At 33.8% G+C, this 14,039-nt stretch overlaps 2 protein-coding genes across 7 annotated transcripts in view; one reads left to right on the top strand and one right to left on the bottom strand.

Moving 5' to 3' along the window:
- LOC111057627 (gastrula zinc finger protein XlCGF57.1-like) overlaps window positions 1-3,423 on the top strand; it is a 61,242-nt gene extending 57,819 nt beyond the window's left edge. For all 5 annotated transcript variants that reach the window (XM_039434824.1, XM_039434823.1, XM_039434822.1 and 2 more), the window contains one exon: window positions 310-3,423. In XM_039434824.1, coding sequence (XP_039290758.1) covers window positions 310-1,611 — 1,302 coding nt within the window. In that variant the 3' untranslated portion in view covers window positions 1,612-3,423. The remainder of the gene's footprint in view (window positions 1-309) is intronic.
- LOC120348723 (gastrula zinc finger protein XlCGF57.1-like) overlaps window positions 1-14,039 on the bottom strand; it is a 112,823-nt gene that overhangs the window by 92,916 nt on the left and 5,868 nt on the right. The gene's annotated exons all lie outside the window — the stretch shown is intronic.

Here is a 14,039-nt window from a genome sequence, read left to right as displayed (position 1 = left end):
TTAGTCACACTGAAAAAGAGCAGAGTAGACGACAAAACAGGAGTCAACAGGAGCTTTGTTGACAAGAGTGTGGATGGGTGATTTACCAGCGCTCACCTTCTCTGGCCTTCATTGACCTTTGCAGGGCTGGCCTTCACTCCACAAAAATCTGAGCAGTTATCCTTCCCACATTGACTCCCAGAGCTCAGTATCATTAAACGATGTTAGAACTTTATTGTGAATTCTATTTCTTGTGATTTGTCATGTGTGGATTAAATCATTTGTTCATTGAAGTAATTTGATATTGATATTTTGACTTTTTACTTTTAGGAGTCGTCATCAACAGCTGTTTGTGGGAGTAACTCCTCTACTGAAGAGGAGGAAGAAGGTAGCAATGGAAAAGTGGAAGAAGAAGATGTCAAACAAGAGAAGGTGTTATGCAAAACTACTCTCAAAAAAACCCATCTGTGTACATTCTGTACAAAAAGGTTCTCCACTTCTGGTCATTTGACTGTTCATATGCGTACTCACACAAAAGAGAAGCCGTATCAGTGTACAGTATGTACTAAAAGGTTCTCCTCTTCTGGTGAATTGACTGTTCATATGCGTACTCACACAAAACAGAAGCCTTATCAGTGTACAGTATGTACTAAAAGGTTCTCCACTAATAGTAAATTGACTCTTCATATGCGTACTCACACAAAAGAGAAGCCTTTCCAGTGTACAGTGTGTACTAAAAGGTTCTCCTTGTCTGGTAATTTAACCATTCATATGCGTATTCACACCAAAGAGAAGCCTTTTCAGTGTACAGTGTGTACTAAAAGGTTCTCCACTAATGGTGAATTGACTGTTCATATGCGTACTCACACAAAAGAGAAGCCTTTCCAGTGTACAGTATGTACAAAAAGGTTCTCCACTTCTAGTAAGTTAACTATTCATATGCGTACTCACACAAAAGAGAAGCCTTTTCAGTGTTCAGTGTGTACAAAAAGGTTCCCCACTTCTGGTGATTTAACACGGCATATACGTACTCACACCAAAGAGAAGCCTTTTCAGTGTACAGTATGTACTAAAAGTTTCTCCACTTCTGGTGAATTGACTGTTCATATGCGTACTCACACAAAAGAGAAGCCTTTCCAGTGTACAGTGTGTTCAAAAAGGTTCTCCTTGTCTGGTAATTTAACACAGCATATGCCTACTCATACAAAAGAGAAGCTCTATCAGTGTACAGTGTGTACTAAAATGTTCTCTTGGTCTGCAAATTTGACTGTTCATATGCGTACTCACACAAAAGAGAAGCCTTTTCAGTGTTCAGTCTGTACAAAAAGGTTCCCCACTTCTGGTGATTTAACACGGCATATACGTACTCACACCAAAGAGAAGCCTTATCAGAGTACAGTATGTACTAAAAGGTACTCCTCTTCTGGTGAATTGACTGTTCATATGCGTACTCACACAAAAGAGAAACCTTCCCAGTGTTCAGTGTGTACTAAAAGGTTCTCCACTTCTGGCTATTTGACTGTTCATATGCGTACTCACACAAAAGAGAAGCCTTATCAGTGTACAGTATGTACTAAAAGGTTCTCTACTAATGGTGAATTGACACGGCATATGCATAACCATTTAAAATAACTCATAACATTTTAAATAACTCATTTTCTTCTCTATTGGTGTGTTTTTTATATGTTATATGTTTCTCAGAATATCAAGCCTTGGTTTTCCAATCATCACCAATGTTATTTCATATTAGTTCATAATATATTATTATATACATTATATAGTTAATAGTTACATAAAGTGTAGTGTATAGTTACATTGTATAGTATTTATAAAGTGATGAATGTCGCAGTTTGAGTCGAGTTGATATTATCAAATTCATTGTCCTAATAGATCAAATTTTGTTAGCTTCTTGAGTTCAGCTTGTTCTTGCATCCATTCTTCCCTCGGCCTGCCTATGCATCTTTTGCACTTTAGCGTAAGTAATCCAGTTCCCAATTCAAGACTATTTTGGTAGTGATATATTTAATAGTGAAGTTCCCAGGCTACGGTACAAACGGGCAAGTTTGGTGATTGGGCACTGCACTGGGTTATCTTCCTCAACTCATCTGCCTCTATATGTTTTTGAAATATATATTATTAGAAAACATTTTAGACTATATACTTCAAACTCCGGCACATTATCCCTTTATTTTCATTTAGATTGTGATATTTATCATTATATTCATAAGATTTTTTATGCTCTCTTATATGCTTAGTAAGTTGTCATTTATGTGTTATGAATATTATGTAATATTTCCTAACAATATATTTGAATACTATGTATTGAGATAAACTCACAATCATTTCATTAGGAATGTTGTATGAATTGATTGTTACTCAACAACTTTTTAGAACTGGGTACTGAGTGATTGAGTAAAGGGATTTTAATTTTGTTGCCAACCCTATTAAAGGAAGTGTAGTTTTGGCCTATGCCAGAAAAGCACTAAGGACTGTTGATTGATAAATGTCCCTATAATTGGCAGGCTTTAATAAAATGAAACTGAGCTTTTTGGTTTTAAATATTAGACTATCTATGTCCAAAGACTGCCTTTCACCATTATATTGATTTTATCCACTAGTTTTGATAATTATGAATATGCCCATGGATATTTTATTGTTAGTTTTAGTCTATGTTTTGATTTCTGAAATTCTAAGACTATTTTCAATTTTATTTTATAATAGTATAGCCTATGACATGTGAGTAAATAGATAGTTAGATAGAAAAAATTGGTTCTCCTGAAAATAAACCTATGCTCACTCTTTTGAGTTGCTTTCCGGATCTACTGTACTCGTTATTTTATTTTTTACTCTCATTATCACATACATTTTATTAATTCAAATGGTAGTCCTTGTGAAAAGTTGATGTCTATGATATATTTTTTCCTACTTTATTCAATTTGTTATTGATCTAATTGCACTATAAATACTTTAGTGATTAAAATGGCTCCAGTTCCTAGAGAGATTTTTGATTGTAATAGGTGGAATGACAATACATTTAGGAAATAACATAATTCATATAATAAAAACTGAGCTAATAAAATGAGAAGAGTATACAATTTATTTTGAGACAGGAAGCATAATATTAAGTAGATTACAATCACAATATGGTAATTTTAAAAGTAGATAAAACATTTTCTACAATTATGCATGATAGACTTTACAAGTATTCTATTAATTTTAAACGAATTATGGGGTATACTGCCTATAGAAAAAGATTCCCAACAAGAAGAGACAAATAATAGATATTGACATGCCAGTGATATTAAGATAAACAAGTAGGCTAAGCTTATGTCTAGATATTGAAGTACCATTGTAAAACTTGACTTCAAAAACCATTGTATTGTATTATTTATTTCTATTTCTGTCATTGCTAATTTATGTAATAAATTGATCAAATTCACAGTAGTTGTGCTCATATTCATATGATTCCAGAATTTCTCCTTCATAACTTTGATGTCTTGATATGTAAACCCTATAATTTTGCAAAAGAAACTTACAATGTTCCACAAATCATCTTGCACTTAGAAACTGGCCATTAAAACTTTTCAAACTAAAAATTCCAGTTCATCTTTATTTGAAAAAATAATATTGAAATACATTCATATTTTATGTTATCGCATAGCTACTTGAGTTGTAAGGTCCCAGAGACTGGAGTCATATATCAATAAATTGGAGTTGATGGTATATGATCTGAGTCGCGCTAGTGTGAGAATAACCTACTGGTAGTCATAGGGTGCAAACATAGTGAAGCGTCAAAGGTAGCTTCTAGTTTGAAAATTTTGAAAATTATGTATTTAAATGGGTCAATTCATAGTAGGGTATGAATTGGCCAATTTGATTGAATGCATTATTTTCCACACTATCTAGCTTGAAGCTTCCTTCTCAGTTGCACAATATCTTAACCCTAAACCATATGCTGCACACAGGGGCATTTGTATTGTCCTGGACTGAAAGTTAACTTCTGGAATGATTCACCCCTTCCACATCATCAAGCATACAGTAGCAATAACATAAATTTGATCATCCAGCTGAGTTGTAGCCTATTACTAGGATAAATAGTAACAGGTAGTATAGTATATTAATCTAGTTGTTTCCTATGCTGCTATTACTTGAGTCATGCTGGTATTCTTCAATTTGGAATAAATCAGTGCATTCATCACAATGGGCTCTTCTTCCTCCACCCGCCCATGCACTGAAAAACTATACAAATAATTATCACTCCCCTATCATTGAGAAACTGGAAAATGTTGAAAAAATTATTCACCTAATGAAAGAGTACATGTTGTTATATATATATATATATATATATATATATATATATAATATATATATATATATTACATTTGAGTGTTTCGCGGATGGATATATTATATGTAAAAGAATTAACCGGGTACATCCGTTTGTTTTGACTTACTTGAGTCTGACGTTTCGTCGCCATCGCAGACGACATCTTCTGAGGGTGGCGTCGAGATCCTATTAAGTTAGGATCTCGACGCCACCCTCAGAAGATGTCGTCTGCGATGGCGACGAAACGTCAGACTCAAGTAAGTCAAAACAAACGGATGTACCGGTTAATTCTTTACATATATATATATATATTATATATATATATATATATATTGTATAGTATATATGTATAGTATTAATATTGCATTCATCAATTACTGGAGAATGAAAGAATAATTTACAATTTTTTGAATTTAGCTTAGCTTATATTCATCCTAAAATGGGAAGAATATGGAATTCTGTGTGATTCATTGTACATCGCATATTTCCTGGACCATATATCGACAATCTACAGCTATGAAAACATTGAATATTTTCCTTTGAAACACTGATATAACCTTTTTTTTAATTGAAAACTTTACTGATAGATATTAGTACCAATTGATTGAGAAGAATAATATGTTTTCGGAATAATGAATGCTGCATGACTAAGCACATAGGGAGTCCGTATTGAGATGTAAATGAACATGTTGATTGTCAGATAAATTTCATGATTCACCAAATAAAGTCAAGTGTAACATGAGATACATCAGCGGTACGAAGTTCGCTGGGTAAGCTGATTGTAAATTAAGCTTTATTATTAATAGACAACGCTGAAAAAGACAGGCTCAATCACCAGGAATACTATAAATCTATGAGGAACCAGTAAGCCATTAATTTTGAGTAGTTCAATTACTTCCATTACTGGATACATTATGGACAATCAATATGTATGAAATTTATTAGCTACAGTACAGAATAAAAAATTTTTGATTGCAGTGACCCCGACTACACTGTATTATGAATAACCATTTGGATCAAATATAAGGAATTACTCGCATCTCTCATCAACTCGTAATTTTTATTCAAAAAATATTAACAAAAAAAAATTTATATATATATATCGAGTTATATTTAATAAACTCACGGCTAGTACTCAAGTTTGTCTTTTTCTGGCCGTGCTACAAATAAATGTAGGTATATGTTTGACATTTTGTTTCTGTAATCTTGTTGTCTATCAAGAAAGTTTTCAATGTGATTTTTGATGGCAATAAAATTTGAATTTGAAAAAAGAATTATCAACAAACTCCTAACCAAAGAAAACCTTTGTGCTCTGTTCTAATCGGAGTGTATGAGACTCCATTATTCAGCTGATAGAAGGCGCAGACGGAACTGGCCAAACATACAACGATGGAACAAACACGTGATAAGCTCGCGCTCTCAATCAGCGCAAAATCAATTCAATCAGCTAATATTGATGAAATTGTTTTAAGCTTTCCAATGATTACAACATATGTTAGAATATCATGTGTCAATTATCTCAGTTCCATATGGAGTTCACCGTACCATAAGCTAACTTAATAGGATCCTTTTTCATCCTTTGAAATCCTTAGAGGCAGAATATTTAAAAATCCGTTCTTAGTGCGCGTCTAGCATGTTTGAAGAATATTTGTGCAAAGTTTCTAGTCTGTACGACAATTAGTTTGAGCTGTAGTGTGATTTTACATCAAATTTTCGAAAAATGCCCTCTCCTGGACCCCCCTGTGCTCCTGATCGAAATTTTTCTGCATAGATCTGATTTTTTTTCGTAGCTGAACAAAAAAGTTCCTCATGACTTTGCTGTGCAATGAGCGGTTAAAAAGTACAAAATTTTGGGGGGGCCCCAGCTCCCTCAGGGGGGAAAATTTCTGAAAATCCTTTCTTAGTGGATGTTTTCAGGCTACCATAAACAATCGTGCAAAATTTCAAGTTTCTAGGCTCAGTAGTTTGGGCTGTGGTGTGATTTCAGTCTGTCGGGGCTTAGCCTTTTATAAGTATAGAGATTAATTTAGTTGTATTCTATGCTGCTATTACTTGAGTCATGCTGGTATTCTTTAATTTGGAATAAAGCTGTGCATTCATCACAATGGGCTCTTCTTCCTCCACCCGCCCATGCACTGAAAAACTATACTCCATAAAAAATTACTTTTGACTTTGAGGAATATGCAGTGCAGAGAAATGGAGGGAGATCAGCCAATTACAGTAGTGATGGATAGAGTCACAGGTAGAAGCGCAGTTGCCAATTTGTCAATTAGAATCAGTCGACTGAATGCTTTCAGAGAGAAATTCCTTAAGTTTAACATGAGTGCTTGAAAATAAGAGATTGCTGGCTGGTTCAGTACGGCACCTTTGCCTCCATTGTATGCCTTCTCTGCTGCGCATGTCCCTCCCAAGTCGAAAGTAATTTTGTATGCAGTAAAGTATGTAAAGGTATCTTGTCATCAGAACAGTGAGACCAGTACACAGTAGCCTACCAGAGAAAACTCATCTTAAGTTTGCATCAGCATGTATATCAAAAAGTATTATGGATACCTATCCTATTATATTAAGCGAGCAATTTCTGTATTTATATATCTGGTTATTTATGTTGAACGGATCTCGAAAACGGCTCTAACGATTTTCACTAAATTTGGAACATACGGTAGTAGTTTTATAATATAAAGATTTGATTGCTCTAGGTCTCATCCTTGGGAGAACTCGCTGAACGACATTGAAAGGATAATTCATCCTTGGCTGAAACAGCTGTGGATAGGTAGTAAAAAAGTACCTAAGTAGCCAATGTGGGAAATCAAAATATCGCATCCTGTAAATTCATAAGATGACATATAGCCAGCTTTGAAATATAAACACGATAATTTTAGAGAATTGTGTTATGTTTATCAATAAATAAAATTAAAGAGCGAAGCTCGGTGCCCTGATATTTGAGGATTATATTAAGCCTAGAGCTCATGTGGGCATCACCCAAGAATGGTATATAGAGCTATACACTATCCTTGGGCATCACCCTCAGCAGAAAATAATACATAGGCCTATACGATATTCTACCGGGTGAGGCATAACGTAAACATTGAAGGCGTCATAACCTAATTCCAATGAATTGGGTTAATGAATGACAAATCAAATTGTGATCCAATAACTAATTGTAAATTGTAGGATTTTTGTAATTTTGTAGGATATGTGGATTGTCAAATATTTAAATGGAAACATGCATGGAGTATATAATTTGTATAATGATTAACAAATTTAGAACTGCATAATTTAAGTGAAAATAGCTTTTCTAACAGGGTTCCTTCAAAAAAGTATAGCTCACATATTTTACTGTGGCTATCAAATCATCTTGTTGTTGACTGTCAGTAGACCGGGTTGTAAGGCCGATCTGCAAAGTAGTGGACTGTGAAAGTGTATAGATGAGATCTATATCTGATCTAGGCACTGACAGCTTTTCATTATTTGCTATGAGCGGATTTACAAACCTTGAATGTGTAGATCCGAAAAAATACCTCTGGTTTACTGTGCGTCTGAGCACAAGTAAAATGCACAAAAGTAGTGCAATAATGATGACTAATAATTAAAGAATAATAGATAATAATTTCTTATTATCCGTATGTAATGCTGATATTTGAATGTAACTATTGGAATGCTTAAATTAATGTAGTTGTAATTAAAATAAAAGAATTAGGAATGCACTCAAGTAGTTTATTGTACCTAGACTTTTTGCTAGTACGTTTAAGAATACTGATACAATGTTTCAAAACGATGTTACCTCTGTGAGCGCAAAAGAATATATTGATGCTGAAACTAATAATAGAACAATAATGACAATGAGTAATGATTGAATGAACGTACAAAATTTAGCAATGTTTAAAAAGATAAAATTTAGAATACTTGAAAAAAGATCGTAAATATGAGAATCTTAACCTGACTAATAAAAACAGTCGAGAACAAAAACTCCTAGATAAAAGTCCTGCAAAATTCTTAGTAATCTTAAAGGTAAGAAAAAAACAGAAATTATATGAATATGAACATTACCTAATTTCACAACAAATGAAAACTAGGATTCAGTTTAGTAGAATCCAATCGTACCTGAAGCTTTCAAGCTGTTGACTATGTAACACTGAAAGAGGACAAATATAGCAACTTGGCTATAATGTAAGCAGAAGGAGCAGAAAGTCTGTCCAGAACTGAAGGTTCGATTAATAATTAAAAATGAAAAGGTTGAAAAATACCAATACAATATTGAAGGAGACAAAGCTCAGCATATTGTATTACATAAGCGGGCTGGGAAAATGACAGCTTAACGCATGTCAAGTTACATGGGGAATATTACTATATGTAGAACACATAAGTATAATAATAATAGAAGATACAAATTGAATGATTGATCGTATTAAAATAGTTATTTTTAGGAATAAAAGTTAATCAGGAACAAAATTGATGGATGAAGACTACCAGTAAACACAGTGCCTCTGAGAGGGTAAGTACAAAAATGTGAATAATAGAATACTTCCCTGAATAATTAATGATGTGTTGCCAAAGTGATAGGCCTACGGTGACTCAAAATCCGAGGATGGAACTTGACTCCTGTCAAGTACATTGTAGTTGCAGACAGCTGCTGGGCTAATAGAAGTTGAACGATGAAGATATCTTGATTATTCCTGATAAACGATGACCTGCGGAAGAGAACTTGACTTGAACGTTGAGATATTGAAGTTGAGACTGTTCCAATATTAAAATTGATAATGAATAACGACGAATGGGCACTTCACAAATTGATGAGTTTCACTGGTTGAACGTTAATTGGAAAAAAGGTTCCACCATGAGTTAAGTAGAATAATTTAATGTTTGAGGTTATGTCCTAAAGTTGATGTAATTGCAGCGAATAAATATTTGAAAAAAGAGATAAAATGTTCTTGATGAATGAAATCACTGGCATCAGTAAAAATTGAGATTGACAAAGTTCGACTAAATAAATGATGAGTAGCTAAGACTGAGTAGCTAAAAAATGAGTAGCGGTTGACGATGAGGGGCAAACTGCACTTGCGCGAATTTCCCGAGATGAAATACTGAATAAGGTAAGCTGCACTTGCACAAGACTTCCCTGAATAAAATGTATCTTCTACGAGCATACAAGATGAATGAATGTAACCGCTAAAAAATGTGTACTGATGCTCAGTAAAATTGAAGTGATAAATAATAAATCAAAAGTTCATATTGAGGATTGTTGAAAGTTCATGTGGAATTCATGTTGAAATTACTTACAGTTCATAATAATAATGTGATGAATAATTGAAAAACGTTGTACGCAGAAAGCATGGCGTGAATTGCAAAAAAGGACGCTTAGTAGAAAAGTCCCGAAAGGTAAGTTAAATTCATAGAAAATATGGTTGAAAAACGTTCACTGATGAAAAATGCGTTGAATGGTTCTTGAATAAGCACACAAACTAGGACATAATGAATGATGAAAATGGATAAAGTTTTCCAAAGATGGACGCGTTAAATTGAGATGTTACATCGTATGACTGTACAAAAGAAGTGACCCTTCTTGCTTGCTGGTTGACGAAACAGGAACTGCCCAAATAGCGGAAACATGACGTCCACGGCAGTCATGAGCACAAACTCTACGAATGAAGTGAACATATAAAATCGATATTAAGCGAACTGAAGTGTTGAGGTTGAAGTGACTGTTGAAGTATACCAAGGAGGTTCAAAAACAATGAAAATACAATTCAAAATACTTATAGACGAATATTAAACTAGAAAACATTGAAAGAAGCAGACGACAACTAGCGCTACTATCGATCAAGCGATCAATGAAACTGTGACGTCAGAGATCGCATGACACATGAGAAAGTTGTCGGCGGACTGTAGCAGCGGTAGATTCAAATGCTACAAAAACAAGATGGACGACCATAAGACTGGCTAAAACATGAGACGAAATCTAACATCTTGTGTTTGTTTTATGTTATCAATCAGAGTTGGTAATTAAAATAATTGTAATCTTCAATATGATATTATACGTTTTAGATAGCTAGGCTATCTATAGAGAGATTTATTCAAACTTTGAACTAGTATTCCTTAAAGGTAAATCTTGAAGCTAATCTTTTGGAGAATCTTGTTTTGTCATGTGTATGAGCAGAGTTAGTTTAAAATTGGCAGCAATTTAGTATTTGATTCAATTTATGGCTAATTTCGTTAAAGAAGACTGTCAATCTTGTAGGACAGTGTCAAGTGCTTTGATTAGGTCATCAAAACTTCTGGAATTATTGTAGAATTTTTTTTTTTTGAGATTCAGAATAGATATTGGAAACCAACAAATGGATCGCTCAATGTCAAGAATCTCAAAGTTAGGGCCAATCGATCTTGTAAAGTTATTGCTTCCCTCATGATGGTATCATTTGTTTGGATAACTAGTTGAATTAGATTCAGTATATTAACAAAATCATGTTTAGACATCCTAATAAAGTTTAATGATGCCATTGTTGTCATGATGTGGAAAATTTACATCTACCATTTCTTCGTGTCGTCTGCAAATCAGTTATAGTGAGGTCCACGTTATAATGACAGTATTTAATCAACTTTGGTTTTGCTATCCTTGTCTATCTTTCGGCAAAGCCGGTGGTACTATGGTGGTACTAGGTCCACAACGGTGCCAATTATGTTTTTGACAGTGTAGAAATATGATTAATTAATGCAGAGAATCTGCTATTCTTCTATCTTTATTCACTGTCATCATAACGTGGACCTCACTATAGCTTTTTGAATGCCGAGGCATACGTGGAACGCGTCCACAAGGACGTACAGTGAATGCCGAGGCATGTGTGCATACGATTGTTCGCACGAATCTGTACGGATGTGTGTACCAGTGAACTCTAAACTAACTGGAATGGACTAGCAACACAAAAAAAGTGAGGCAGCTGGTAAAGATAGGCAACCCGCATTGCTGTGGGATTCGTTCATTTTGTTACGCATTGGCCTTATGGGAGAATGCATTGCACAGTCTCATTTCTATTTTATTTCTATATTGTATGTCTTATTCCACGGAAGCGTTATTTTTCCTTTATTAAGCAGTTCATTGTTAACTTTTTGAGAGCAAAAATAATGAAATAGGTTGAATATTAATAAAGAAAAGAATTTTTTTATATGTGACTGCAGTAGTTTTAGTATTATTGTCAACTTTTCACAAGCATGGGAATAACTTTGGGCCAGATTTAAGAGAAGCGTATTATTTATTTATTTTATTTATTTAACAAGGACAATATAAACTATCATGAAATGATTGGGAATGAAAAAACAGCTCATAGTCCAATCTCATATTTTTCACATAAAAGTAGGTAAATAAAATAAATTATGATGATTCAATAACACAGGATTATGAAATTATGTAATGATAGCAATATACTAGGTATCTGATAACATTTCAAATCAGTGTGGGAGTTTTCAGAAATGATGCAAAGAAATCTATGAAGAAACATTATATTATCAATTGTATTAATTAGACCATATGATAAGCACACAGTAAATATGCTTAATATAATTATTTTATAATTATAAATTAATAACAATAACACATATAATTATACACCTAAATTATTTTATAATTGTAATTTAACGATTATTAAATTTATTTGAAATGGGAAGATTTCAAAATTATTACAATTCAGCTGATAGCAATATCATATTTTTCAAATAAAGTAGGTACCTAAAATCAATTATGTCCTCATGATGATACACAGAATTATTAATCTTATTGTAAAGCTGTGTTTTACACCAAATTCATTAAGTTTATTTTTCGTACTTATAGATTCTATTAGATTATAGTATTATACTATTAGATTCTATTAGTATTATATGCTGCTTTACACTAAATTTATATTATACATTATACATAAAATGTATGATACGCCTACCTACATACTATACCGTATCCAAATTATGATAAATATCTACCTATATTTTTATATGCTGATGCTTAACACCAAATTTATATCCATAAATTACATCATACATAGAATGTGTGTAGAATGAATGATAGTCTTTGTAGGGAAACATTCACAATTTCTGCATCAGATATTATTTATTCTTTTTTGAATAGGATTAATTTGTTCTTCAACTATGTTTTTTATTTTAGATGCTATAAAGTAGGCCGAAATTTCAATAAACATAGAAACTATCACAGTACGGTATAACTTACTAGGAATATACCAAATTTGTTGTTTTATTTTTGGTCAAATAAACTGATCAATATAGAAGAAGTATTGGAATGTATGTAAAACAAAAAGATTTCTTCAAATTATTAACAGAATAAAAATGTTTGACTTACCTGTGAAATGGTATTTCATTTCCTTTAACATGCCCATTCTTGCATCCAAATGCAACACAATACATCACCATTTTTCGGTCGTATTTTTATTCATTCTACGCATTTCACGACAAATACATCACAATATTTAAGAGAAAGGTGTGATCTAATACTAATAGCCCTAATACTCATTCAAATCCGTTTTTAAATTTAAAAATGAAAAATCGTACTCAAGAGCTGCAACAGCCTGCTTGAATGTATGAGTACGAGAGAGAAGGGAATCCCCACACGGTATGCCTGTCTCATCACTCCGCCTTACACACTTTTGGTTGTAGCTAAGCATTGGACAGCCCGTTCCAGTTAGTTTAGAGTTCACTGGTGTGTACAAGACTGGCTGTACATAGCGTTTTACTCATGCCGGTGTCACACTCTTGCCAAGTGCATACAAATGTCGACAAGTGTGAGAAAGTTTATGAATACCAAAGGATGAATTGGCCTACTATGCTCACGCTCGCCTTTGTTTCGTTTTTTGTTAAGAGGAGGCAAGTCAAAGTTAGTTTGTCTACAAACGTTGGAAGCGAGTGGCCAGCCGAGCATCCAAAAATATTATCCCATCCATATTCTCTTCAACCATTGCTTTGTGGCACACGTGTGTCATAATGCCTAGGTCACACTCTCGCCAAGTCGCTCTCAAAATCAAGAAAGCCCAGCAACTTTTCGAGATCTGTGGTGGAAAGCCTTCACACCTCGCACGTTCTGTCTCAACAAAATCCTATTATAATATATGTAAGCAATTTCTGTATTTATATTTATCTGGTTATTTTTATATCAGGTTATTTATTTTCAACGGTTCTTGCAAACGACACTAACGATTTTCACGAAATTTGGAACATAGTAGTTTATGATTTGAAGATTAGATTGCACAGGTCTCATCATTGAGAAAACTCGCTGAACGACATTAAAAGGAAAATTCATCCTTGGCTGAAACAGCTGTGGATAGTAAAAAAGTGAGTACGGTATGTGAAAAATCAAAATATTGCATCCCCGAATTCATAAGTTGACATATAGCCAGCTTTGTAAATATGAACATGATCATTTAGAAATTATGTTCTATTTATCGATAGTAATAAATAACGAGCAAAGCTCGGTGCCTGGATATTTTGAAGTAAAGTGAGCAGCCATAATGCCATAAGGTTGGAAGCCATAGACCTAAAAAACATTGAATCCACAAGCATGATTGATGCTTCACATCATGTAGCACTCGGCGAGAGTGAAGCGCCGCGTGTGTGTATGCGAGATCGCCCACTAGTACAGACGCCCATGAATGAAAGTCACGCGTAAATGACGTCACACCTATCCTAGTCGAAACTATGACGTCATTGAGGGGTATTTCTCTCCCCACAACGCAACGGGCCCA

The sequence above is a fragment of the Nilaparvata lugens genome, chromosome 8 (genome assembly GCF_014356525.2).
Source record: "Nilaparvata lugens isolate BPH chromosome 8, ASM1435652v1, whole genome shotgun sequence".
NCBI classification, from domain to species: domain Eukaryota; kingdom Metazoa; phylum Arthropoda; class Insecta; order Hemiptera; family Delphacidae; genus Nilaparvata; species Nilaparvata lugens.
This window is presented reverse-complemented; position numbering and strand designations above follow the sequence as displayed.